Genomic DNA, 27,535 nt, shown 5'->3' on the forward strand with positions numbered 1-27,535 from the left:
ACACACTTTTCCCACATGTCTAACAATGGAATCACCCATGACCAGAGCCTCAACCCTACCTACCTCATTTGATCCCCTCTCCTCCTTGTCAGTCCTATCTTTACTGACAGCTGCAGAAACTACTTCCTCCTCCCTTTTCTCCATCCCATGACCCTGTTCTACCTGTTTTTCCTATTCACTTCTCCACATTTCCCTTTCCTAACTTTTCCCTTCCTCTTATTTCCACACTTCTCAGCAACATTTCCATCTCTTCCCAGCTTCTTCAGGAGGACAGGTATCAACACTGTCAAGACTGAAGATCTGTTAAGATGGCCCCTCAGTGAGTGTTAGCAGGGATTGATCAGGGGACATCCTAGATACTTGAAAACGAAAGTGCATGAAGATTTGGAGATTGTCCTTGTCCCTTTGTGTTTTTGTGTTTGTCATTGTCTCCTATTTCTGTTACTCCCTCTTCCCACCTGTCATTATGTTCGTCCTATTGTGTGTTACTTTCTTGTTCCTGTCTTTCTATATATGGCCCAATTTGGCACTTATTTGTTCCTTTCCAATACTTATATACCATATCAGTTTAGTTCGTGGCCTGGTTACCATGTTGTGATACTTAACAATAGTGCACAGTAAATCCTAATGTATACCATCAGTAGATATTTTACATGCAGATGGACTTAGATATTCAGTAATTTGGCAGTGAGGACAGCTTGTGTGATGGTGCGCAGAACTAGAGGCGGACAGAGCCTGGGATGGTTTTGGAACTGCATGTTTTCCTTGTGCATCGAAATCCGAATCAACACCATCTATGAAGTTACAAAAAAATTTTTTTTTTTTTTTTTTTTTTTTTTTTTTGCTTATGTCGCACCGACACAGATAGGTCTTATGGTGACGAAAAAAAAAATAAGAAAAGAAAATAAACCACAAACTTCATGTCATTCATGCATCAGATCATGGGATGTTGAGAATGGTGGCCAGACTAGACATACTCAGATCTTGTTCATATACTGCTGTGTTTTGGTTATAACTGATATCACATAATGATGTCATTCACTAATTGTGTTCTATTTTGATGGCTTATTTACTATGTCTCATATATTGTCTTCTGGATTCCTGCTGGCTTGGACATCCATATCTTCCCTTGAAATGCTTTTGTTACGTAAGCACAAATTAGTTGTACGGTGTTCAAACTGGGTCTTCTTCTAGCTGTGTGCAATCTCTCTTGTTGCCAACAACAAGTTTAACGATGTTGAGACATTCTGTCCTATTGTGTGAATAGTACAGGCTCCTTTGGTGTGTCACGGTATCATATGTGTTGAGATTCACTCTACTGTATTTGGTACACCAGTCTGTTATATGGTATGGCAAATTTATTTTTTCTTGTCATTTTAGAATATAATAATGTCTATTTCCACATCAACATACAACAGCAGAGAGTGATTAAAGCATATTGGTATGCAAACAGTATGGATGAAACAGGTTTCCATCTGATGTATCCTGCAGATATTGCATGATTGTGAGACATTCATATCATAGGAACAATGTAGATGTAATAAACAGATACAAAACAACACAGCAGTTATTAATTCAGAAGTGGTTACATACCACTGACAGTCATGACGGAGACGGTATATATTGACGCAAGTGTGATGACAGGTATAACTTGAAAACAATGTTCTTACACATGGATAACTAATGCAGATATCGAGCTCGAACTATTATTGTTATTATTATTATTTTACGATCATGAATATTATTATTATTACTACTTGTATGTATAGCTATGAAGTATTACATCCATTTAGTATTAGTGTGATTATTATTATTATTATTATTATTATTATTATTATTATTATTATTATTATTATTATTATTATTATTATTATTATTATTATCATTATTTTACGAATATTATTAGTATTATTACTTGTATGTATGGCTGTGAAGTGTTACATCATGTTAGTATTTGTATTATTACGATACAATTGCGTTGTGTGTGAGGTTATGTCATTAAGTATTAGTATATTTTTATTTATGTAGTCGAATGATCATATGGTGCATGATGTTGTGTGTTGTACATAGACATTTATATCAGTTCCGTTAATGCAAATTAATATTATAATTTATTCTTACCTGTATATATATAAATTGTAATCCATCTTATATTGTGAGACACACTGTAACTTCCAGAATGGTATAGGCATGAGAACAGTGGAGAATATGCTGCACATTGTAATTTATATATAGGACACTGGAATATTCAAGAAGATATTTTTTTTGTAACGTATTTTTCTGGAAATCTGGCCAGATATATATAAAGACGCGATCTTGACGGTGAAGTTATTTACTGTTGAGTTACTGAAGTTGAGGTTTGGAAGTTATTGGAAGCACGTGTCTGACATTCCGGATTTGGCAGTCTCCATGTTGAATTGATTGGTAGTCTTCTGTTTTACCTGTGTTTCAAAGTGTAACCTCTGTGGTATTCGGTGGCAGTTGTCAACTGTTTAAAGATGGCAGCATTGTTGATATTCTACAAGTGAAATGTTTTTGTTTTGTGATACTGTGATTAAGGTTGTGTGTGTATTAATTCATGAGTATGTAAATAAAAGTATTGTACCAACTGACAGCATCTCATATGCGTCTGTGTGGCTACGTTAACTGGCGACCTAGACAGGACTATTGAATCTATTAGACTCGAAAATGAAGAATAACAAGAGGACCATGATGATGCGTAAACAGTTAACTTACTTCATTCAAGACCAGTTTGGAAAACGCGAGAAATACATCGAGGCCCAGTTGGAAAACCCTGAAAAGAATATCGGGGCCCGGTTAGAAAAACTCAAGGAGAAAATAGGGGCTCACTTCAAGACTGGAGCGACGTCAGAAGAGGGAACCAAATACCCAATCGCTGGACTTCACGAGCAGGACATGGAAGCACGATGCAGCCCGCAGCCATGTTCGACCTGCGAGGAAGTTGTGTGAGAATTCGGCGGGCAGGGCAGTGTCCACCAGCCGAGAGCAGACTGCCGAGTCCGGCTGCTGGAGGGGGCGCAGCACGCTGATGGAGTGCCGCGGGTGTTTGGCGCCGAGATCGAACAACCAGACACACAATGTTGAATAAGGATGAAGGGTTTCCACCTGTTCAATACATTGACGTAGTGACTTGATTAAAATATCACATTTTTATTATCATTATGGTACCGGTTTTGGCATCTCCCATGCCATCATCAGCCAATGAAAAATTTTGCAAGGTGTTATAAGTGATTACATGAAATATTTATGTAGTATAGAAACATATACAGAGCCTGCTGTCTGTGTTCTGAAATTATACAATTATATACAGTATATACATTAAAATGTGTGATTAAAATACAAAGACCGCTTAATCTCTTAAGATGTTAGACACGTCATAAAATACAACATTTTCTTGTGTGTCACAAAGATTTTGTACAACTAAAATATACATGAATAGCCTTGAAGAGTACAAGGTACTCCTTTTAAAATTTTATCTTCAGTCTTTATACACCATCTGACGTACTAAATTAAATATTAATTTCTAGAACATTGTTCCTTTTGTTAATATGATTATGGCATTTAATCATTGTTCATATTTATATGAATCAGTTCCACCTAGTAAGTATTCCTGAAATTTCTATGATATATTTATATGAATCAGTTCAACCTAGTATGTATTCCTGAAATTTCTATGATATACAGATGTTTTCTGTTAGAATGTCACAGTCTTTGTGTAGCTATTCTAAACCATATAACTTAAGCTTGAACTCTTGCATTTTATTGTTCAAAAATATTGTAAGGTTGAGGCCGTGCGTTGTTAGTTGAGATCTTGAAAATTTCAATATCAGGTGGATTTTGACTAGTTAATATCAATCTCGACCCAACACGGACCTCTAAACCCAAAGTGGGCAGGTGTGGTGTATGTGAGGAGCTGGAATGCAAACAATAAAATGCAAAGTTCAAGCTTAAATCATATGGTTTAGAATAGCTACACAAAGACTGTGACATTCTAACAGAAAATATCTGTATATCATAGAAATTTCAGAAATACATACTGGGTGGAACTGATTCATATATATATATATGAACAATGATTAAATGCCATAATCATATTAACAAAAGGAACAATGTTCTAGAAATTAATATTTAATTTAGTATGTCAAATGGTGTATAAAGACTGAAGATAAAATTTTAAAAGGAACACCTTGTACTCTTCAAGGCTATTCACGTATATTTTAGTTGTACAAAATCTTTTTGACACACAAGAAAATGTTGTATTTTATGACATGTCTAACATCTTTAAGATTAAGCGGTCTTTGTATTTTAATCACACATATTTTAATGTATATTAGAAATTGTTTAATTTCAGAACACATATAGCATGCTCTGTATAATAGGGATGGGCAGACCGGAACATTCACTTGTTCCGCAACATTAGGAGCTTGAGGCGGAGTGTTTCGGTACAGAGTGCCGGGACACGGGACACAGGACTGTAACTGCGTCCTAGAGAGAACTTCGAGAGGCAACAGGACATGCTCCGCTTCAGCTGGAATGTGCCTGAACCGAAACTGCTGTGCCAAGGCTGCACTAGATAGATTAGTTGGCCTTGGCTGTGTCTGCCTGTCGATACCGGCTGTGTGCCGCCCTGTGCTGGAGTGTCAACATTTTTTCATCCAGTTATATCTTTAATTCCAAAACGATGACCCATGTTTTTCTTGAGCTTAAAAGTTTCCTTAAAGTCCAAATTAATTTTTAACGTCAATCCCCGAGAAAGTGTTGAGGGAAATTTTCGAGATATTGAAGAAAGTAAATGGAAGTTTACAGGGAAGGAATTCGAAATGCAGAGAGCATAACAGCACGAAAGTACATCAATGTTTTCATCCAGTTATATTTTTAATTCCAAAGCGACGACCCATATTTTTCTTGGGCTTAAAAGTTTCCTTAAAGTCCAAATTAATTTTTAACGTCAATCCCCAAGAAAGTGTTGAGGGAAATTTTCGAGATATTAATTACTCACTAATTACTCACAATACAGGCCAATACATTCAACTGGTGAAAATATTCTTGAATTGGTTACTTTTAAACACCTGCACTGCCATTGTAACCGTGTTATGTGTATTTTATATTGACTGGAAAAATCTTAACCTAAAAGCAGCCTTTAAACGTGATTATTGGGCGCGAATTTCAGTGTTCCGACTGTTCGTTCACGTTCCCTGAAGCTTTATGCTGGACCATGGCCATAACTACACACAGGTACACACCACACAGCACGTTCCGTACAGGCACATTCCCAGTTCCCACTGGCGCGGAGCATGTAATGTTGCCTGCCGAAGTTCTCTCTACACTGCGCAGTTACAGTCCCGTGTCCCGTGCGCCCGCTGCACAGTTCAGCTAGTAGGCGAAGGGCAGTGCATAGTGGTGCTTCTGACGGGACAGCGAGTCAGTGTCTCTGGCTCGCTTGAGAATGTTTCGGAACAATTGACACTCAGTGTTCTGGAACAGTGGAACATAACTGTGCACCGGCACAGTGTGCCGAAACAGGGACATGGTGCCCAACGCTACTGTATATGTTTCTATACTGCATAAATATTTCATGTAATCACTTATAATACCTTGCAAAATTTTTCATTGGCTGATGATGGCGTAGGAGATCAGATGATACAGATGTTGATTCTCATAGGGAACATGAAATATTTGTCCTGAATGAGTAAATTTATAATACCAATATATGTATTGTCAATGTATTGAACAAGTGGAAACCCTTCATCCTAATTCAACATTGTAAATTTTGATTCAATACGGACCATAATGAAATTCTTAACGTTATAATAAACCAGACACACGACGATGAATGGGCCCTACCAGTAGAACACCAAGAGCGAGGTGCTCGACAGCTGCAGGAAGCACCACGACTGCCCTGTGAATTGTCCGGGGAGGATGTTCAGCGTGGAACAGAACTATGGGAAGGATCAGGCGATGTCACAGGAAATGGAGGCAACGATGGCAATGACACAGCCAGTGGGACCCCTATATGAGACGAAGAACCAGTGGGGTCTGAACCAACAACCACCAAACGAGGGTGCCTCCTGACAGAACACCAAGGTACGAACGAGGGGAAAGCCAGCGGAGCTTCGAATGCCATGCAAGGACCTGTGGATCAACATCACCCGGAAGGAAGAAACCGTCGACTGGACCCAGCGAACCCACCATGGGAAGGTGGTGGTCTCCGATGGAACCTCTTGGCTGCGAACTGTGGACTTTGACACTGCCAACAGGAGGGCTGTGTGACTGAGGGAGTCTGTGTGTGGTTAAATGGTGTGAACCAAGAGAGTGTAACAGTGTGGAAATTGTTTCAAGTTATGGGGGGAATATTGACGCAAGTGCGATGACACGTATAACTCTAAAACAGTGTTCTCTTACCCATGGATAACTAATGCAGATATCGAGATTGAGTTATTATGGTTATTATTATTATTATTATTATTATTATTATTTTAGGATTGTGATTATTATTATTATTGTTGTTGTTAGTAGTAGTAGTATTACTTGCATGTATGTCTGTGAAGTGTTACATCATGTTGGCATTTGTATTATTATTATTATTATTATTATTATTATTATTATTATTATTATTATTATTATTATTATATGATCGCGTTGGTGTGAGGTTATGTCATTAAGTATTAGTGTTATTAGTTATGTAGTCAAATGATCGTATTGTGTGTGAGGTTATGTGTTGTACATAGATATTTGTCAGTTTCATTAATGTAAATATCTGTAAATTAATATTATAATTTTTTCTTACCTCTACATATATGAATTATAATCCATAATTGTGAAACACACTGTAACTTCCAGAATGGTATAGACACAAGAACATTGGAGAATATTCTGTACATTGTAATTTATATATTGGACACACTGGCATATTCAAGAAGGTAGGGTTTTTACGATCTTGACGTTGAAGTTAGTTACTGTTGAGTTACTGAAGTTGTGGTTTGAAAGTTATTGGAAGCATGTGGCTGACATGCCGAATTTGGCAGTCTCCATGTTGAATTGATTGGTAGTCGTCTGTTTTACCTGTGTTTCAAAGTGTAACCTATGTGGTATTCGGTGTCAGTTGTCAACTGTTTAAAGATGGTGGCATTGTTGATATTCTACAAGTGAAGTGTTTTTGTATGTGATATTGTGATTAAGATTGTGTGTGTATTAATTTGTGAATATGTAAATAAAAGAATTGTACCAACTGACAGTATCTCATGTGCATCTGTGTGGCTACATTAATCTCTTGTCATTTCTTCTTCACTCATTCTCTCTGTTGTGACCTCTGTGGAGACTGCTATATATTTTTCTTCATCGTTTCGAGTTCTCTGCCAGATTTAATGCCTCGGGCAGGGATGTCCCAGTGATATGTTTAATGGTGTTTAACTAGCCTGCTGCGGCTCGTTAATGCTGTCTGTTATTAGGGACATTTCCTATCATGATGAGGATGATGAGATTCTCGAGGCTGTCCTCTCCACGTTGGCCTATATGGTCAAAGAACTGAAGAATCTGCTGTTAGCCTATGTTCAACAGTACAATGTAATTATTAAATTAATGTAGTAATGGTCCACCTTTCAATACTATAATATGTAATATTCTAAATTACATTAATTAGGGACTAGTTTCGGCCTGGGCTGGCCATCTTCAGCCTTAATGTAAAACACCTAATAACTAAACAAATGTACATGCACACAATTGACATAAAAACAAATGAAAACAAATATATACAAAGTGACATTAAAAACTGGGATGGAATATGAATAAATTTGAAAACGAACTAGGTTCTAACATCTTCAGTATGTTCATCATTGAGAATAATTTCAAGTATTAAGTATTAATTTATATACACAGAACTGTTAGTTCTAATACTGCTGATCATTTCAATAGGAACTGGTAAATGTTGATCCTGTAGTTTATCATCAAATCTATATGTGTGGTGTTAGCTATATGTACTCCATTGGACACTGCTGTAAATAACCACTGGCTGACAGGGAACTGTTGGATGTTGTTTCATCTTCAATCAAAATAATAAATGAGATGCTCTCATGGTGCTTGTTAAATCTTGCTGAAATGTTGTTGAACATTGTCAGGACAGCACATGAAGATGTGGTTAACACAGATACATTGTGTCTGGTATAAAATTTTTGCAATTCATTGCGGTGCCCATGAAGTTAACTTGATAAATTAGATAAAATTAAATCATGATTTATTATTTTGATTGAAGATGAAACAACATCTAACAGTTCCCTGTCAGCTAGTGGTTATTTACAGCAGTGTCCAATGGATTACATATAGCTAACACCACACATATAGATTTGATGACAAACTACAGGATCAACATTTACCAGTTCCTATTGAAATGATCAGCAGTATTAGAACTAACAGTTCTGTGTATATAAATTAATACTTAATACTTGAAATTATTCTCAATGATGAATATACTCAAGATGTTAGAACCTAGTTCATTTTCAAATTTATTCATATTCCATCCCAGTTTTTAATGTCACTTTGTATATATTTGTTTTCATTTGTTTTTATGTCAATTGTGTGCATGTACATTTGTTTAGTTATTAGGTGTTTTACATTAAGGCTGAAGATGGCCAGCCCAGGCCGAAACTAGTCCCTAATTAATGTAATTTAGAATATTACATATTATAGTATTGAAAGGTGGACCATTACTACATTAATTTAATAATTACATTGTACTTGCAATTCAATACGGATCAGAACCATGACGTTTATAACCTATGATTATGTTCAACAGTCCAGTCTTGATGTTAAGCTCCTCCAAAATATACTTTCTGTTATGAAATACTGTCCAAAATTTATGGAGCATTTTTCTCCAATATTACATTTAAAGGCACTGATTTTCTGCAAATCTGCTACATTAATAGACCACATTTCTGCACCATAAAGTAATACTGAGAAAAGTATAGCTCCAACTATTCTCATTTTAATTGTGTGGAAACTGAAGGATCCTTTTATTCTTCAGGTCGTAGATGAGAAAGTTGTATCATGACAATTTTGGCTATAGCAGTTATTCTTTTGATTTCAGTGTTACATTTTCTTCTACTACAGATGTGTGAATTAAGGGACAGTAAGTCCGTAGCAGGCTATATTCTTTGGAATGCTAACAGATTTGCCGTGTCAGTTGTCATCATGTTGTTTTTGTGCAAATTTCTTTGCAGTCCCGTCATGGCACTTGCATTTGTGACAGGAGTAAGGAGCACTGGTATGAGCAGTGAGTGCATTCTACTGCCATGCCATCCATTATGGGCTCACTATAGATGTTGAATATCATTGGCAACAAATATATCCTGGACAATCACCTCTCTGTCGTTCTTTAAAATCTCCAGGCACCTAGCCATTAAGGTACTTGTCAGCTCGGAATTGGTATAAATTGTGATCCACAATTTTCATTGTTATTTTCCTCTGAACCATTTATTTCTACCCATTCAAAATGCTCCATCCATTTGTTCTGTACATTAATTGGTTTTTGGGAGATTTCATCTTTTCCACAACCCTGCGTGCAAGGCCATGGCTCTGTTTGAGCTCTCAGCTTAATGTTGGCCACTGTGTTTTGGTTTTTTCGTTCATTGGATATCTCTGTCTATGTTTTTGTTTCTTGATTGCTACTATACCTTCTCAATTGTAATTTTGGAAAAGTTCAGTAGTATTTGTAAAAAAATATATCTCATTTCAGAAAAAGTAATTTCAGTTTCAAAGTCTGGCTGAGTAGCTCAGACGGTTGAGGCGGTGGCCTTCTGACCCCAACTTGGCAGATTCGATCCTGGCTCAGTCAGGTGGTATTTGTAGGTGCTAAAATATGCCATCCTCATGCTGGTAGATATACTGGCACATAAATGAACTGCTGAACTAATTTGTAGCACCTCGGCACCTCTGAAAACTGTAAAACTAGTTAATGGGATGTAAAGCAGATAACATTATTATTTTCATAATTGGCATAACGTTGCACCAGCACAGATAGGTCTTATAGCAGCGACGGGATAGGAAACGGCTAGGAGTTGGAAGGAAGCAGCTGTGGGCTTAATTAAGGTACTTCTCCACCATTTACCTGGTGGATAAATGGGAAACCATGGAAAAACATCTCCAGGGCTGCCGACTGTGGGGTTCGAACCCACTATGTCCTGAATGGAAGCTCATAGCTGCGCACCCCTAACCGCATGGCCAACGCAGTTGTCGGGTAGGAAATATAAAAGTGGAACAGATGGGTCACTTCCAGGTACTCAGGATGTGTATTCTCCCTGGATGTTAATATAGTCGAACTGAGATGTAATAAAGCTAATGCAGTGAGCTCGTTGTTGAAATCTGCAGTATTCTGTTAAGATAGGGAGCAAGTTGGCCGTACGGTTATAAGCATGCAGCTGTGAGCTTGAATTTGGGAGCTAGTTGGTTCGAACCCCACTGTCGGCAGCCCTGATGATGGTTCCCATTTTCACACCAGGAAAATGCTGGGGCTGTACCTTAATTAAGGCCACAGCTGCTTCTTTCCCATTCCTAGCCCTTTCCTATCCCATCGGCGCCATAAGACCTATCTGCGTCAGTGCAGCATAAAGCCTTTTGTAAAAAGAAAAAAATTCTGTAAGATGATGGTGGTGATGATGCTTGTTGCTTAACCCTTTCGGTCACAATTTATTTCTTGTCATCGAAAAATTCTGAAGTTTCCACATGGAAAGGAAATTACAGATAGTATGATGTCCTCATTTGAGGACATGGTGACCAAAACGGTTGAAGGAGCCTATCATCTAGGGCATCGGCCCCTATTTTGTAAGAAAGAAGTGGGTGCACAGATGAAATCCTTAACATCAGCTTTTTGTTAATTCTTTTATATGCAGTTCGCTTTACATCGCACCGACACAGATAGGTCTTATGAAGATGATGGGATAGGAAAGGACTAGTAGTCGGAAGAAAGCAGCCGTGGCCTTAATTAAGGTAAAGCCCCAGCATTTGCCTGGTGTGAAAATAGGAAACCATGGAAAACAATCTTCGGGGCTGCCGACAGTGGGTTTCGAACCCACTACGTCCCAAATGCAAGCTCACTCACTGCTGCTTGCCCCTAACTGCACGTCCAACTCGCTTCAGTACATCAGTCTGTTTTGAGATGGACTCTGCTATATCGGAGTGAAAGTTGATTGGACTTGGAAGAAGTTTCAGTGCATTAGAAAAGAAACCACATGGAACTTCCAAGCAGGAAAAACCTGTGATACTGCTCAATACATTGTGTGATCACCTGTGGCAACAACACAACTTTGCCAGTAATGCGGCATTCTGCATTAAGATTCCTAATCACATTTTGTGCCAGTAACTTCCATTCCTCCTACAGTAGAGCTTGATTGGAATGTTGAGACAGCAAAATGTGCATAAAGTGAGCTAGACTACTAGGGAAGAAGTAGAATAATAATAATAATGAGAGGAATAAGAAATAGGGTACACTGGAGCATCGACAGATTGAGACAGGGAACTCAGGATTCTACAGTGAATTTACCCTGCGGACAGCTTGTTACAGACTGAACTGATATCCCTCACAGAACTTGAACAGCTGAATAATTCCATAGACTGAAACCATGTGTAAGTGCCGCAAGTTGCCAACTGAGCTCTACATGCTGTATCTCTTGGAGAGCCCCAACAGCATCCCGAACCTACTCTATAGGATTTGAATTTAGAAGTATAACAAGATATTCCATGTACTGAATATTTTCACCTACCAAAAAATCCCACCCCCTCCCCCCTCCCCCCCTCCCCCCCACCCCCAGTGTAGTCGAAGAGGGCGAGCATTGTCATCCGTGAGAACAAATGTTTACAAATTGAAATAAAGTTCCTCATTCTCTCCAGATGTAAATCCTTCAAGAAACGTGTTGGAGACTGACTGTGGTCTGTGATGTTTGTGAACAGAACATTGACCCACTAATCTTACAGTCAAGTTGATTGGTCCAATTTAGATGCATCCCTTTTTGTATACATCAGAGGGCTACAGATCTTGGCCTTCTTTAGATGGTTCGTGGGGATAGCAATGTTCCAGATGCTGCTACAAGGTCTTATGTGAACTGGTGTGCTGTTCTCTCACAGTATCTTCTTACTGTGAGTGCCACATAATATCTCTTAATGATGTCACCAGGGGTCAAATTCAGATCTAGTTTCATGTCCCTATACCTTACTATCACATTCAAGATAAAGCACAATGAATCCCACTCATCCACCAGGCCACTTCAGCATTCTAAACTGCCCTGCCTTAAGTCATTCAGTTTCTCACCACTAGAGTGCAGTTTTCAAAAGACTTCTGTGTTCCATAGCCAGAACTTTTCGTTTCTGTACACATCTTCACCTATTGCTAAGAAACTGATCCTGATAGCATTTGTGAGGTTTAGTTTCAGTACCGGTTAGATTGCTCGGAATCATTGTAAACTTTTATTATTTATACTGTATGAACGGTGATAAAGGATCATGAGAAAATACAGTTATTTATGTCACTTTTTTATTATATATATATATTTTTTTTTTGCTAGTTGCTTTACGTCGCACCAACACAGATAGGTCTTATGGCGACGATAGGACAGGGAAGGGCTAGGAGTGGGAAGGAAGCGGCCATGGCCTTAATTAATGTACAGCCCCAACATTTGCCTGGTGTGAAAATGGGAAACCACGGTAAACCATTTTCAGGGCTGCCGACAGTGGGGTTCGAACCTACCATCTCCCAAATACTGGATACTGTTCAAGTTTAAAAACTTCATGTTAATTCCGTATTGAACCGAGAATCTAATGGAAACAAGAGAGGTCCACCTATTCAATACCATATAATGTTATAAAAAAAATTATAACATTTTATTATATTCGGTACCGGTTTCGATGCTGGTGTGCATCATCATCAGCCAAAAATAAGAAAAATATACATAGACAAGGTTACAATAAACAATGCATAAAGTATACACAAATTTTACAAAACTGGCAACATCTAATTAAAAAACAAGATCCATAAACATTAACCTATGACTTAAACCTAAAAATAGCACCAACTGTCTTAAAACTTTGAATATACGTCCTCTTGATAAAAGTCCTCTGAATCTAAAAACATTAAACCATGTGTGAGCAGATTAAATTAAGTCGAGGACAAAAACCAATGCTTCATTATCATAAAAGTCCAAGAGCATAATTTTAATTTTGTAAGAACATACATATAAAAGGTTTTCTTGCTGAACATTCACTGAGTATTAGAGTAACCGGTGCAAGAATTAAGAAACCATTTTTCTATTGGTTAAAAATGTCTGTCATTAAAATAATGTAACCAGTCAAAAGACTTAACAACTTCCAGTACTAAAAAAGAATATGAGAGAATTTCAGACAGTGTTTTGCGTAATAAAACCTACGTCTTCTCTAACTTAGCAGACTGAATCCAGCTGCGTTCTTTAAGTATTAAATAACAAGATCTTTTTAATGAAAAATTGGCGGACGCCGTGTTTCCAGGGTACTGAACGATGTTCTCGGTTCAAATTAGGACCTGAAGCAAATAAAAAAGAATGTCAAGAAAGGATTTTTTAAAAATCTTGTCGTAAGAATTAACGTGAATAAGAGACTCGCCTCTGAGAGCGTATACATTATGTTTTTTTTTTTTTCTAGGTGCTTTACGTCGCACCGACACAGATAGGTCTTATGGCGACGATGGGACAGGAAAGGGCTAGGAGTGGGAAGAAAGCGGCCGTGGCCTTAATTAGGGTACAGCCCCAGCATTTGCCTGGTGTGAAAATGGGAAACCACAGAAAACCATTTTCAGGGCTGCCAATAGTGGGGTTCGAACCTACTATCTCCCGAATACTGGATATGTGTATTATTAGACGTTAGGGAAGACACTGAGAGCCGCAAGACACCGTGACCAATGCACCCGCGTTGGAGGGGAAGGGAAGGGGAAGCAGAACAAGGGAGGCACTGAGAAGGAATAGGAGGGGCCCGGAGCCAATGGCAATGAAGGAAGGAGGAGGGAGGGGAATTATGCAAGGCAATGCGGCGAGAGGGCGTGGCGTGAGAACGTTTTTCTGTTTGCTATGAAAAAACTGATTTGCTATTGGAAGCTTTTCTGAGTCTGAAAAACGCTATCAAAATATCGAACAATACTCTTGGTTTCTCAGAAATATCATTAAGATTCAAACCAGCATTAAAGTATTGATCCAGGTGAATAAAACAGCTCTCAGTGATGTCAAGCAAAGTACCTGTATTAATAACCTGTAATACCGAGCTCGATAGCTGCAGTCGCTTAAGTGCGGCCAGTATCCAGTATTCGGGAGATAGTAGGTTCGAACCCCACTGTCGGCAGCCCTGAAAATGGTTTTCCGTGGTTTCCCATTTTCACACCAGGCAAATGCTGGGGCTGTACCTTAATTAAGGCCACGGCCGCTTCCTTCCCACTCCTAGCCCTTCCCTGCCCCATTGTCATCATAAGACCTATCTGTGTCGGTGCGGCGTAAAGCAGCTTGCAAAAAAAAATTAACCTGTAATACTGTGCGATCCTGATCAATGCTAGTAAAATTATGTTGATAATCTTTCATATGCTGCCCCATTGCTGAAAACCTATTGTACCTAAGGGCATTAACGTGTTCCGCGTATCTGATTTTAAAGTTACGCCCTGTTTGTCCAAGATAAGAACTGCTGCAGTCATGGCAGCATAATCTGTATACTCCAGAACTATGAAAAACACTATTTCTATTTAATGAAGTGGAGTTATGCAGGATGTCAATACTTCTATTATTAGTTCTGTAAGAAATCTTAGTGTTATGTTTTTTGAAGATGTTGGTGATGCTGTGTATTTTATTTGTAAAGGTAAAAGTCGAAAAATTATTAACTTTGGGTTTTTCTCTCGAAAGGTTGGTATTAGGACGGTACTTAAACTGGTTAACAATTCTATCAATGAAAGCATTCTTGAAACAATTGTTTCTAGCTATCGCCCGGATTAAATTTAATTCTTTATTCAGATTCTTTTTCGACATAGGAACTCTAAAGGCTCTGTCAACCAGACTATTATATGTGGCATTTTTATGGGCCTGAGGATGGGAAGAATCGTTCCTAATGGTAATAGCAATCTGAGTAGGCTTTCTATAGATATTATATGAAAACAAAGAAAGTGAACGAGTAACCGTTAGGTCCAAAAAATTCAAACGATTATTCTCAGATTCTAAGGTAAACTTTATATTATGATCTAAACTGTTAAGATTGTCAAGAGTAGCTTTTGCATCTGTGGACCGTTCATCTAGAATTACGAAGGTATCGTCCACAAATCTGGCCCAGAAATAAATATTACTGAAGGTTAAATTTTTGCTTATAGCATTATTTTCTATGTGGTCTAAGTAAATCTCTGCCAAAATCCCGGAGGCCGGTGACCCCATTGCCAGACCATTCTGTTTATAAATGGTATTATCAAAAGTAAAGTAATTATTATTAATTAGTAAGTTAAGAAGACTCATAAAATTTAAAACTTCCAGTTTACTTAATTGACTATTGGCAAGAAGATTCTTCTTGATGATAGGAAGAAGCTACTTCGTACTTACACTGGGAAGCATGTTAACTATATCGAAAGAGTGCATAGTGTGATAAGGACGAAGAACAAAACTATCCAATTTATTAATTCCGTGGTGTTCTTAATAGAGTTGTTCGAAGAAAACTTGTAATTTTTAGCAAGAAACGTTTGAATAATCTGCGCTAGCTTGTAAAGAGGACTGGGCCTGTAATTTATGAGTTGTATAATTGAAAAAGAATAATTATTAAAAAAGGCTTTGGTTTTTATACTCCGTTTTATCCATAACTACGGTAATATTGCCCTTATCAGCATTTGTGATAAGGTTATTAGCAAATACCTTCCTCTTGACGTCCTGAATTTTCTTATTTACTTTATAAGGATCTGTATTATTATTATTATTATTATTATTATTATTATTATTATTATTATTATTATTATTAGGGGCTAATGCACGTTTATCAGAGAGAAAAGTTTTTTCAAGTTGCTTTTTAACATCAAATCTGACTTCCTCTTGGAGGTCATGTGGCATTTTACTAATAGCCATCTCTGACTCAATGACAAGTTTTGTAACCGTATTGACGGGATTTGGACATGGCCAGTTGTGCTTCAGACCTTTAACGAGAATAGCCGTTTCATCCTCATCCAAGGTTATGTTGGAGAGATTGATCAAAGGAGGATGGAACTGAGCCAAAAGACAGTTTTCAGGTTCTCGATTTCCAGTCTGTTTGACTGAATTAGCTTTTTCTAAAAGTACTTCAAGTTTTTTGTCCAGTGTGGACTGTTTTGTGGCTAGTATATCTGATAACTTAACAAAAACTTATGAGTCTCACCTCAGAGCATAGTTTTACTTACTGAAGCCCAGTGGAACTTATTTCAAGAACAGGTCAGAACAATCTCAGTCTTGCTTTCTATATCTTCTGTACTAACGGTTCTATATTTAGCTCTTCTCTGATTTTAATATTTTCGTTTTAACCGATGTTACTAAAAATTTCATTTCTACTGCTTGGATCTTACTATCTTATCTCTTATTAGTTACCAGCATTTCTAGTCCATATGTTACAATTGGTATGAAATACTGTTTATATAATTTTAATTTTGTTCTCTTGGGTAGTTTGTCATCCCATAAAAGCTCTCTGACTTGATGAGAAAATGCTGTACCTTTACTTAGTCTGTTATTAATTTCAGTTGATTTCATTACTTCCATTAATAATGCTATGTAGATATGTAAACTGTTCTACATTCTCTAACCGTTCTCTGTCGATATTCACTTGGCTTCTCCTTTTTTCTCATTTCCACAGTACGTGACTACAGGTTTCTTTTTACTAATTACCATTCCAAACTTCTTCAGATTTTCATTCCAAACATCCAGTCCCTTTGTACTTCCTTTTCTCCCTTTAACCAAATCACCACATCATCTGCAAATACCAAAGCATCCACTTCATCACTACTGATACTCTGTTTTACACATTTTATGATTTCGTCCATCAATATAATAATAATGGCGACAGTGCACTTCCTTGCTTGAGACTTTTTTTTTTTTTTTTTTTTTTTTTTGTATAAATGTTTGAGTCACCACTCCCCACTTGTACACTGCTTTTACTCACATGATACAACATTTTTATCATTAATTATTGATTTTGGTACATTTCTTTTCAGTAGACTTTCCCATACATGTTTTCTCTTAACTGTAACATAAGCTTTTTCCGTATCCAAAAAATATGATGATTTATTTATTTATTTATTCACGAAGCACAAGATACAGCTACACTGAGCAAATTTCACTTGCACTGTCAACAGACTTTAACAAACGTAAACTTTCATAATAAAATATAACAACATAACAAAATATAACAAGATCAGGTAGATAGCCTACTAATAACAACTGTCCAAATCGAAAACCATGAGAATGTCCATGTTCATAGCCAGGTCGTCGTGGGTCAAGATGCGGTATAATCCCTTCACATCAATTTATCTTTAAGAGACTATTTACACACCTCTCGAATACACTTTTATTTGATGCTATATCAAGCTCTTGTCTCCTATTAATATTGTTAAAGAGTGTTGGGAGACGGATTAGGAAAGATTGTTGAAGTATTGAGTGCTGAGTGTGGGGAAGGTCTTTGGTTCTGGTGGAGCAGGAAGGAACACGGAGAGAGAAGAGTGAGACAAGATGTTCCGAGCGGTAATGCCCATTTAAGATCCCGTGAAGGAAACTAAGGTCAGCTACCTGTCGCCTGATGTGCAGCGGTGACATGTTAATTGCCATTAATACCTGCTGCGTGGACAGATTTCTGAGCTTCGGGTTTCTGCTCCTTACAATTGCAACAAAGAAGGACACTGCTCTGTCTAACTGCTTAGTATTGGAGGGGGAGGCTGTTGTCCAAATAGGGGAGCAGTAGTTTGAGAGGTTGAATGATCGTGAGGAAGAAGTGACGAAGAGCAATGGGGTCAGAAATTTCTGTGAAGCGATAGAGAATGCCTAGTAATTTCATAGCCGTGGTTGTATATGTTTCTATGTGGGTCTTAAATTGTAATTTTGTATCGAATATTACACCTAGGTCACGCTGTTGTGTAAGTCTTTCCACAGGCGCCAAGCTCCCTTCTTATTAAATAGTATCAGTCTGGTCTCTTGTGATATCCAGTGTTGATATTTGCTGGTAGTAGCCCGTTGTGCAGGTACGAAGTCTTTAATTGCAGCTTGCAGCCAGTCGTACAGCAGGTCAAGAGGCGATTCGATATCAGCTATTTCGAGCAGACTCCAGGGAAGGCATTCCAGGGCACGACACATTGCAGGCCAGTCGGCACGGGGCCAGATGTAGGTAGGGCGGTAGGATGTCCTGCTGTGAGGCTTTGAGACGGGGTGGGGAAGGAGGAATGTAGCATCGAGAGACTGGTGGTCGCACAGGAAAAGGTTTCTGCTTGGGGTTATTGTTTTAAGTTCTAATGAGGAGAGTATGAAGTCCAGGGTGTTGGGTCCACGGGTTGGGTACATATTAAACTGTTTCAGTCCGAGGCCATTAATAAAACTGTCTATAAAGTATGCATCACAGTTGTTAGCTGACAGTCCGGTAGTTGGAGAAGACCACTTTATAGACAGGTTAAAGTCACATATTAAAATTACTTCACCATGAGGGAGAGCTGCAATGACTGAGTCCGGGCACTGTTCAAGGTCACAGAATGGGCTGTTTGGTGGTCTGTAGTAACATCCCACAAGTACAGGCTGTCTAGGAAAGAGTAGCTCCACCCACACTAACTCACGGTTCCGTTCGAGATCTGTCCTTCGTTTACATGGTAACACACTGTTCACTGCTAGCATCACTCCACCACCTAGAGTAGTGCGATCACGACGGAATATGCTGTAATTAGCATTGTGTGGTAGTTCACTGTCACTAGCCCAAGAGAGCCATGTTTCAGTAAGTCCGATCACGTCAACTTCTCTTAAGTCTGGGCAGGGATAGTTCACAGTCAGACAGCTTATTGTTTAGGCTTTGCACATTCTGACAATAGATGTTTATGCCTGTTTTCATTTCACAAGTGGTGGGACCAGGGTTTATGTGGACATCTCCAGCCAGTAGTAGAAGGCAAAGCAAGCCCCTAATCGCTGAGCGACGAGGCCTAGGCTTGTTCGGCTCAGAGCTAGTACGGAGACACCTATAAGTCTGGAAAATGGCGCATCCAGTCAGAGAGAACGCCGGAATGTAGTAGTTTCTCTCTGCTAGTAGCCATGCAAAAGGGGAACTCACTTTTTCACTTGCACACACCGGTTCCTTAACTTGAATAGTCCCGTGCAGAGAACCGTAAATCGTAACAACTCAGATTATTATCACACAAACAACACAAACTGCAGCAGCACTAAGCTTGCGCGTGTCTACTCTAGCCACCATCTTGTTCCTTTCCAGATTTTTTCCATTATCATTTGCACTGTAAATGTCAAGTCTATTGTTGATCTTTTCGGTCTAAAACCATATTGTTCTTGCTCTGCGTTTCTATTATATCCCTCAGTCTTTTGTCTATGACTTTCTCCATTATATTTGTCCCATGTGATAATCAATTTCTAGTTCCAAAAAACCTCTAGTTTGTAATTTTCATCACAAGTAATTAATGGTTGCCGAAATTAAATCCAATATTATAAAACTTCCCAATGATATCCGTAATTGTGTCAAATACGAAATAAAAAAGAAGCTTCCCTCCCTAGCTAACAAACTAAAAATCAAGTTAAATCTGGGTCTTAAAAAACAAATACTCGAAGTAAAAAATAAAATTGAGAACAAGAATATAATTGTTACGAAAGCCGATAAAGGGTTTACAACCACTCTATTAAGCAAAGACAACTATATTAAGAAAACAGAAGAATTCTTTTCTGATAACGCGTACAATATAGTAAACAAAGACCCAATCCCAAAAATCCAACAAAGCTTAAAACAATCTTTTGAAAAATTCATCTTTTCTTTTACAGGAACAGGAATATAAAAAACTGACAACAATGAATCCTAAGTTACCTGCTGCTAAGCCTCAACCTAAAATCCATAAAAAAAGATATACCCGTAAGCCCTATCATAAATACTAGTTTACAAGATTCCGCTTTCAATTGATAATCGGAAAAGAGAATTAAATGTCATTAAAGAATTAGCTCAATTGAATGCCTATAAGCCAGATCTGATTAATAAAATTACTAATAAGATTAAATTAAAACTGCAACAAAGTTAACTCCAGAAAAACCTTAAAAAAATATATATATATATATTTGTTGCTTTCGCTTTTACAAACCCAACTATATCTCATATCACCAACCCTATGAAGAAGCACAACGTCAATATCGCATTCAGAGCTCGTAACGAGCTGAAATATATTTTTTCAATTCCAACACTGTAAATTCTACCTATAACAAATTTTCGAATTCCAGAATTTATAGGCTCAAGTGTGCCCATTGTAATTTTTTATACATTGGGCAAACTGGGCGTAGTTTCCAAACTAGATACCTTGAGCATTACAATGCCTCTAAACACAATGAACAATCATATGAGAGAGACGGGACACAATTTTACCACGAATGATAAAGATCTTCAAATCTTAAAATGTGTAAGCAAGAGCAAACTGATGATGGAATTTGAAAATATTTATATTTTTTGGATCAGCACTTCAATAATAATAATAATAATAATAATAATAAAAATTTAAACGATGTATTGGAAACAAAAAGGCTGGTAATTGAACAACTTCCTAATCTACTCACTTCTTATAATACAAATACCAATAATTTCATGAAAATATTTAATTATAAACTTGCCATCAATACTTATACAGTAACAGTAGCTGCTTCACCACCACCTCACCGTAATACATCCCTTCCATAGACCACTCGTTTTTTGAAGGTTTTGCCCTCCCCTCCCCACCTCACTCCCCGCCACTGCAGGCTCACCCCTACAGTACAATGAAGCATTAACAAAGCGACTGCTAGACCTTCTTGTGCAGTGAACGCTGCCAGTCACCTCTCTACCACTCTAAGGGATAAGCCTTAAGATATTTACTACACTTAGTATAATAATTCAAGTTACAGCAACTTACACTTACTTTCCTTTACATTTCAGACTTCCACACATGATACATTGCAGTTCATGTTATATCCAATTTCTTGTTGAACTTCCCCTTATTGACTTCATCAGAAGATATACTGCAAGTTTACGACATACAACTATAACAAGTTCACTATACACAACAGATTTTGAAGAAAATGGATCAATATCTTATATTTTTGATGCTTTGGCAAGTGCCATTCGGCTGTTCGTAACGCGTATACTCGCCGCTCAACCGGCTATTCCACTACGAAACACTATGTATGTGACTCTCGTTCTTAATTATTACTGGGATAAAATTTTTATATTTTGAAATATTTTATTAATCCGCACATCATATAACTTATGGTTTACACAATATTTTTGATCATTGGAAAATACTATTGTAAATATTAAGGCTTTTTATGATTTTGATCATTAATCATAGAATCAATCTTTACATAATTTTTGACATTGCAAAAAACTTTATATCTCTGTTACATATGAAGTCAACAAAACAACTTTCTTATTAAATTTTTATGACTTAATTTAAAATTAGCGTAACTTCCACCATTTTGGAGTACTAATGACCACTAACTACAATATTATTATAAACTATTAGATTTTAAGAGATAGTCTTAAATATAACATCCGACTCAGGGCCCTGACCTAACTTATCGAGTATTTAATGGCTGAAGATGCTAGCCATGTCAAGCGAAACATGTCAAAATATAAAAAGTATTGAACAGGTGGATATTAATAAACCCTTTGTAACCTTTTAATATAATAAAGCTAGTACTTGCAGGAATTGCTTGTTTAATAGTATAAGATGTAGCCCTGTGATAATCATCCTAGGACACTAACTCCACATTCTGTTTCAAACACTGCACTATGCTTATAAGATATTTGCTTGCACTCTGGTATAATTTCGTAGCATTGCTTGAACAGGAATGCTTGTTTTGTGGTTTTCCTTCAATTTTGGACACTAGTGCTCTGGTATTTTATTTAGATGTTTTGACTAATTTTATTAATTTCATTCTATTTCACAGATCTCTATAGTGAAGCATTGCCTAGTGAAGCACCTCCTTCTTATCGTGGTCAGGCTGTGAAGTACTCGTATAAAATAACTATTGGTATGCAGAGGGTAAACTGCCCAATAAAATTACTGCGTGTCCCGCTGCGTGTACTTGTAATTAAAGGTAATGTTAGTCATAAGGTTGAAAAAAGGGAAAGGAAAACGTAGAGAGGGAGAACAGGCTAGAGTTGGTAATATTTTGTACTTGCTCTATAATCAGTCAGAGAGAAAGAAAAGTCCATTGTGATACTGCTGACTGTCAGGCATTTGTCACTTAGAGAACCATCCTGGACTATCCAGGATCAACCACCTCCTCTGCCAGTTTTCCCCTTTCTTCACTTCCCCTTTCTACCCTGGCAGAAAATGAAATCCTAACACCAAGAAGACATTCATTTAGAGGAATGGAATTTAGACTGAGCACTTGTCCAGGCAACATAGTTATTTGATTAAAGTTTCCAGGTCACATGTTCAAGTATGGTGGTACATTATTAACCGCTGTAGTCGCCTCAATTTTGAATGCTAGCATGCAAATGTGCATGCATTGTATCATACAGGAGCCATACGTCATTTTGTAGGATGGGGTTCCCCACCTGTTGCACTTGGTCAGTCATATCAGCAACAGTTAATGCTGGTAATGAATGATGCTGCATTTGTCATCCCATAATGTCCCATACTTGCTCGATGGGCGAAAGGTCTTGTGATCTCGCAGGCAAGGCAACTGGTTGACACTCTGTAAAGCATGTTGGGTGACGGCAGCTGTATGAGGACAAGTGTTATCCTGTTGAAAAATACCCCGCTTGAATACTGTGAATAAATGGCAGCACAAACAGTTCAGTCACCAGTCTGATGTACAAATCCGCTGTCAAATTTCTTGGAATAACGATGAGAGTTCTCCTGCTGTCAAAGGATATTGCTCCCCAGACCATAACTACTGGTGTAGGTCCAGTGTGTCGGCGCTGCAGGCAGCTTGCTTCCAAACTATCACCTGGCCTCCTTACCAACCTACGGCCATCACTGTCACAAAGACAGAAACGACTCTCACCTGAGAACACAACAGATCTCCACTCTGCCCTCCAGTGAGCTCTAGCCTGACACCATTGAAGTAGCAGATGGCAATGGTTCAGAGTTAGTGGCATGCATGAACAGAATGTCTGGCTCGGAGCTGTTCTTACAATGCTTAGTAAAGCTAAAGGTTCCACCTATTCAGTACGTTATCGTAATGGTCTATTTAGAACATCACATATTTATTTAACTTATCATAAAATACATCTTTGGGACCGGTTTCGGCAATCCACTATGCCATCATCAGCCATTGAGTTTTTTATAGCAAGGAACATTCAAAAATTTAAAAATATGCAATAGCAAGTCCTATTTTTACATGAAAAACATTAAAAATATAGCTAAATAGCATAAGCCCATTGTACTATACAAATAACATGTCTTTTTTGAAAATTACAATATTATTTAGTGCATCTAAAATTATTTTTTATATATAATTGGAAAAGTCTATGATTTGGTATAGCTTATGTACAATAGAATCATGTAAAATTGATAAAGGAATCTGTTTTTGCCATTTAAACCACAGTTTTAAAACAAGTCCCATTTTACATGGAAAATATTAAAAATTAGCTAGTTAGTATTAACCTTTTTTTATGTTATACAAGTAACATGTCTTTTTAAAAAATATAGTATTATTTGGTGCATCTAGAATTGTTTTTAGGTGCTTAAAAAGACTATGGTTTGATATAGTTGATACACAGGAAATTTTCTATAAAATTGATGAATGATTCTATAAAAACCTCTGTCATTTTTTAAGCACAGTTTCTTAGTTCCTCATAATATGCGACTTGTACTGTTTTAGATAATAAATACAGGTTCTTCTTCCTTAAAACTTATTGACACAACAGTCTGTTTGACTATGTAAGGAGTAGCAGATTCTGATGTGTTTTTTCTTGTTTGAGTATTTGAACCTTGCTTCTAGTATTTTCCAATGTAAATAACTATGTGGCTGAGGCCGAAACTATGGTTAAGATCTTGAATATTATTTTATGTGCCAGATGGAAATGGGCCGTAAATAGTGTTAATCTCGAACCAGTACAGACCTAAAAAAGGAAATAGTGAAATGAGTATGAGTTATTGAGAACGATACGCGGTACTATAGAAAAGAATTGAAAATATGAAACTCACCTCAGGTTGAATGTAACAGCGTGCAGAGAGAGTGAGGAACAACTGCTGAATGTCAAACGCCAACCAGCCGGCTCAGCTGTAAGGCGTATTATGTAGGGGAAGGGGACGCAGGAGAGGTTGCGTTCGCGTGTGCCTGTGTGTCAGGGGGGCGTAGGCTTTGCCGGGGATAGTAGGCTAGCGCGCTACGTAATATTTTATATACCGATTGATTTTTAGGAATTTTTAAACTGTTAATCAATGAAATAAGCATGTCAAATAAAATTGTAGGTTTTTCCGAAATATCATTTAGATTGTAATTGGGATTGTAATATTGATCTAAAGTAATGTAGCATTGCTCTGTTAGGTCTAGGAGTGGGCCTTTATTTATTGTTTAGATGATGTCCAAGTTCTTGTTGATACCGTAAAAATTGTGTTTGTATTCCTGTATGTGCTGACCTATTGCCGAAAATTTTCTATATTTTATGGCATTGACATGTTCATTGTATCTGATATTAAATGATCTCCCAGTCTGTCCAAGGTAAACACTGGTACAGTCGTTGCAATGAAACCTATATACACCTGATCTATCGAATGGGTTTTGTATATTAACCGATTTGGAGTTGTAAAAAATATCTAAATTTCTATTATTGGTTTTGAAGGTAATATTGACATTTCTTTTTTTTAAAATATTGGTTAAACGGAAAATGTCAGAGTTAAAAGTAAAAGTAGCATATGTTTTTGTTTTGGGTGTTTCTTTTTGTAATTTAGTATTGGGTTGATGTTTACATTTATTTATTATGCGTTCTATAAAACATTTGTTTTAGCCATTATAAGATGCGATTTTGCGTATAGTGTTGAGTTCTTTTTTATGTTCTATATTGGACATGGGTACATTAAATGCTCTCTGTATTAAATTATTGTATGTAGCTCTTTTATGACTAGGAGGATGTTCAGAATCGTGTTTGATGTTTGTGGCTGTATGTGTCGGTTTTCTGTAGATTTTGTATTCAAAAGAGGATGGGCGCCTGGTAATGGTTAGATCTAAAAAATTTAGGGTTTTATTGCTTTCAGGTTCTATTGTGAATTTTATATCATTATAGATGTTGTTGAGATGTATTAAGGTGGAAGGGGCGTCGGTAGTGCGTTGATCCATTATTATAAATGTATTATCTATAAATCTGGCCCAGAAGGCTATATTATTGAATGTCTTATTATTTATGATTTTAGTGTGTTCCAGAAAATCTATATAAATGTTAGCTAAGATACCTGATGCCGGCGAACCCATTGCTAGTCCGTCCTGTTTATAAATTACTTTGTTGAAAATGAAATAATTATTGTTAGTTAGGAACTTCAAGATTAGTATGAAATCGTCTATTTCAAGTTGACTAAGTTTGCTGTGAGTGCGCAAATTTTTTAGAACGATTGGTATAACTTTTTCAGGTTTTAATGTTGCCGTACATATTGGTGATATCGAATGAATGCATGGTATGATGTGCCTGTAATTTGAAATTTTCTAGTTGCTTAATTAGTTCTGAAGTATTTCTTATTGATTTCTTAGCTTGAAATGTATAATGCTTGCTTAGAAATTGTTGTATAAACTGCGCTGTTTTGTACAGAGGGCTAAGTCTGAAGTTTATTATGGGGCGTATAGGAACACCATTTTTGTGTATTTTAGGTTGTGCTTTTACTGTTGGTAGACTGGGGTTCATATTAATTAATTTGTTCTTTTCGCTGTCAGTAAAGAGGCATGTTGTATTTTTAAGAATTTGTTTAAGTTGTCTTTGAATAGATTGCGTTGGATCTTTATCTATGGTTGTGAAGGTTTTGTCTGTAAAGAAATTCTGTGTTTTTGTAATGTAATCTCTTTGGTCTAAAACAACAGTGGCGTTACCTTTATCTGCTTTTGTGATGACAACATTTGAATTTTTAATTTTGTTTTTAAGTTGACAGATCTTCCTTCTATTTTCAAGCTGCGTTGTGTTAAAATCTATAGCTGGTGTGCTAAAGATGTTTTTAATTTGTTTTTTTTAGCTTCATACCTAACTTCGTTTTGAATGTCTGTAGGCATTTTACTGATGGCTGCTTCTGTTTCGATAATTAGTTGTTTAGCCTTATTGGCGATGTTGTAATTAGGCCAATTATGTTTAGGTCCTTTGGAGAGCATTATTATTTCTTCTTGGTCGAAGTTAACTTTTGATAGGTTCACAAATGGCTGATGAAATTGGGCTAGAGTTTGAGGTAGACTTTGAGTTTGTATATTATATAGGGATGTGTTTCTAGATGGCGCTTTGTTCGAGTTGGTTTCATTGAGAAGAGTGTGGAACTTTCTATCTAGCGTGTTTTCTTTTTGGGAAAGTATTTTATTTAATGCATTTTGTACTGTATTTTGGAAAATATTCCACTGTGCAGCTGGTAATAATTTAGTTACTTCGAGATGAGTTTCATATAATCCGTTATTTAAAAAGGATTTTTTCTTGTGTAGAAATTTCAATTCATTTTGAAGCCAAAGTTTGTTGGTTTTTTCCTGTGCCTTTCTTTGATGTGTTGAAACATACTTCCTGTTCTTTAGAAATTTTGGAGTTAATTTGTCTGACGGACCTTCTGCCTCCTTGGTGATTCAGCATGTCGCCACTCCGCGGACTGACGTTTCAGTTCTGGTTTGTATGCCCTGGTCCAAAATTCATCGATGGCGATTATTCGTGACAAGAATTGATCGCCGTCCTGTTGCCAGCGTGCAAGGTGGTCGGAGCATATTGCATAGCGCACGCACCTTTAAACTTTCGTCGGTGCATGCGGTACCCACCGCGATACGATTTTGCGCAGTTGCAGCTCATTACGCAATATCCTGTGGACGGTGCATTTCTCGATGCCACTTGCCCTCTCTACCTCCAGTAGCGTCCATCGTCTGTCTTCATCCAGGAGCTGCTCAACGATGGCATGTGCCACGTCGGTCCGCACACTGTCAGGTCGTCCCAAATGTTGCTCATCACTGGTTGACACACGTCCTTGCGCGTAGAGGCACGCGGCTGTGAGCTTGTATCCGAGAGATAGTAGGTTCGAATCCCACTATCGGCAGCCCTTAAAATGGTTTTCCGTGGTTTCCCATTTTCACACCAGGCAAATGCTGGGGCTGTACCTTAATTAAGGCCACGGCCGCTTCCTTCCAACTCCTAGCCC

General features: G+C 37.5%; 1 protein-coding gene across 4 annotated transcripts in view; it reads left to right on the forward strand.

Annotated features, from left to right (window-relative positions):
* LOC136863930 (RAB6A-GEF complex partner protein 2) overlaps positions 1 to 27,535 on the forward strand; it is a 457,043-nt gene that overhangs the window by 62,417 nt on the left and 367,091 nt on the right. For 3 of the 4 annotated variants that reach the window (XM_067140369.2, XM_067140370.2, XM_067140367.2), the window contains exon 4: positions 22,167 to 22,316. The exons of the other annotated variant lie outside the window; for it this stretch is intronic. In XM_067140369.2, the coding sequence (XP_066996470.1) occupies positions 22,167 to 22,316 (150 nt within the window). The remainder of the gene's footprint in view (positions 1 to 22,166; positions 22,317 to 27,535) is intronic. 4 annotated transcript variants of the gene reach the window in all.

This window comes from Anabrus simplex, chromosome 2, assembly GCF_040414725.1.
Source record: "Anabrus simplex isolate iqAnaSimp1 chromosome 2, ASM4041472v1, whole genome shotgun sequence".
Lineage (NCBI taxonomy): Eukaryota > Metazoa > Arthropoda > Insecta > Orthoptera > Tettigoniidae > Anabrus > Anabrus simplex.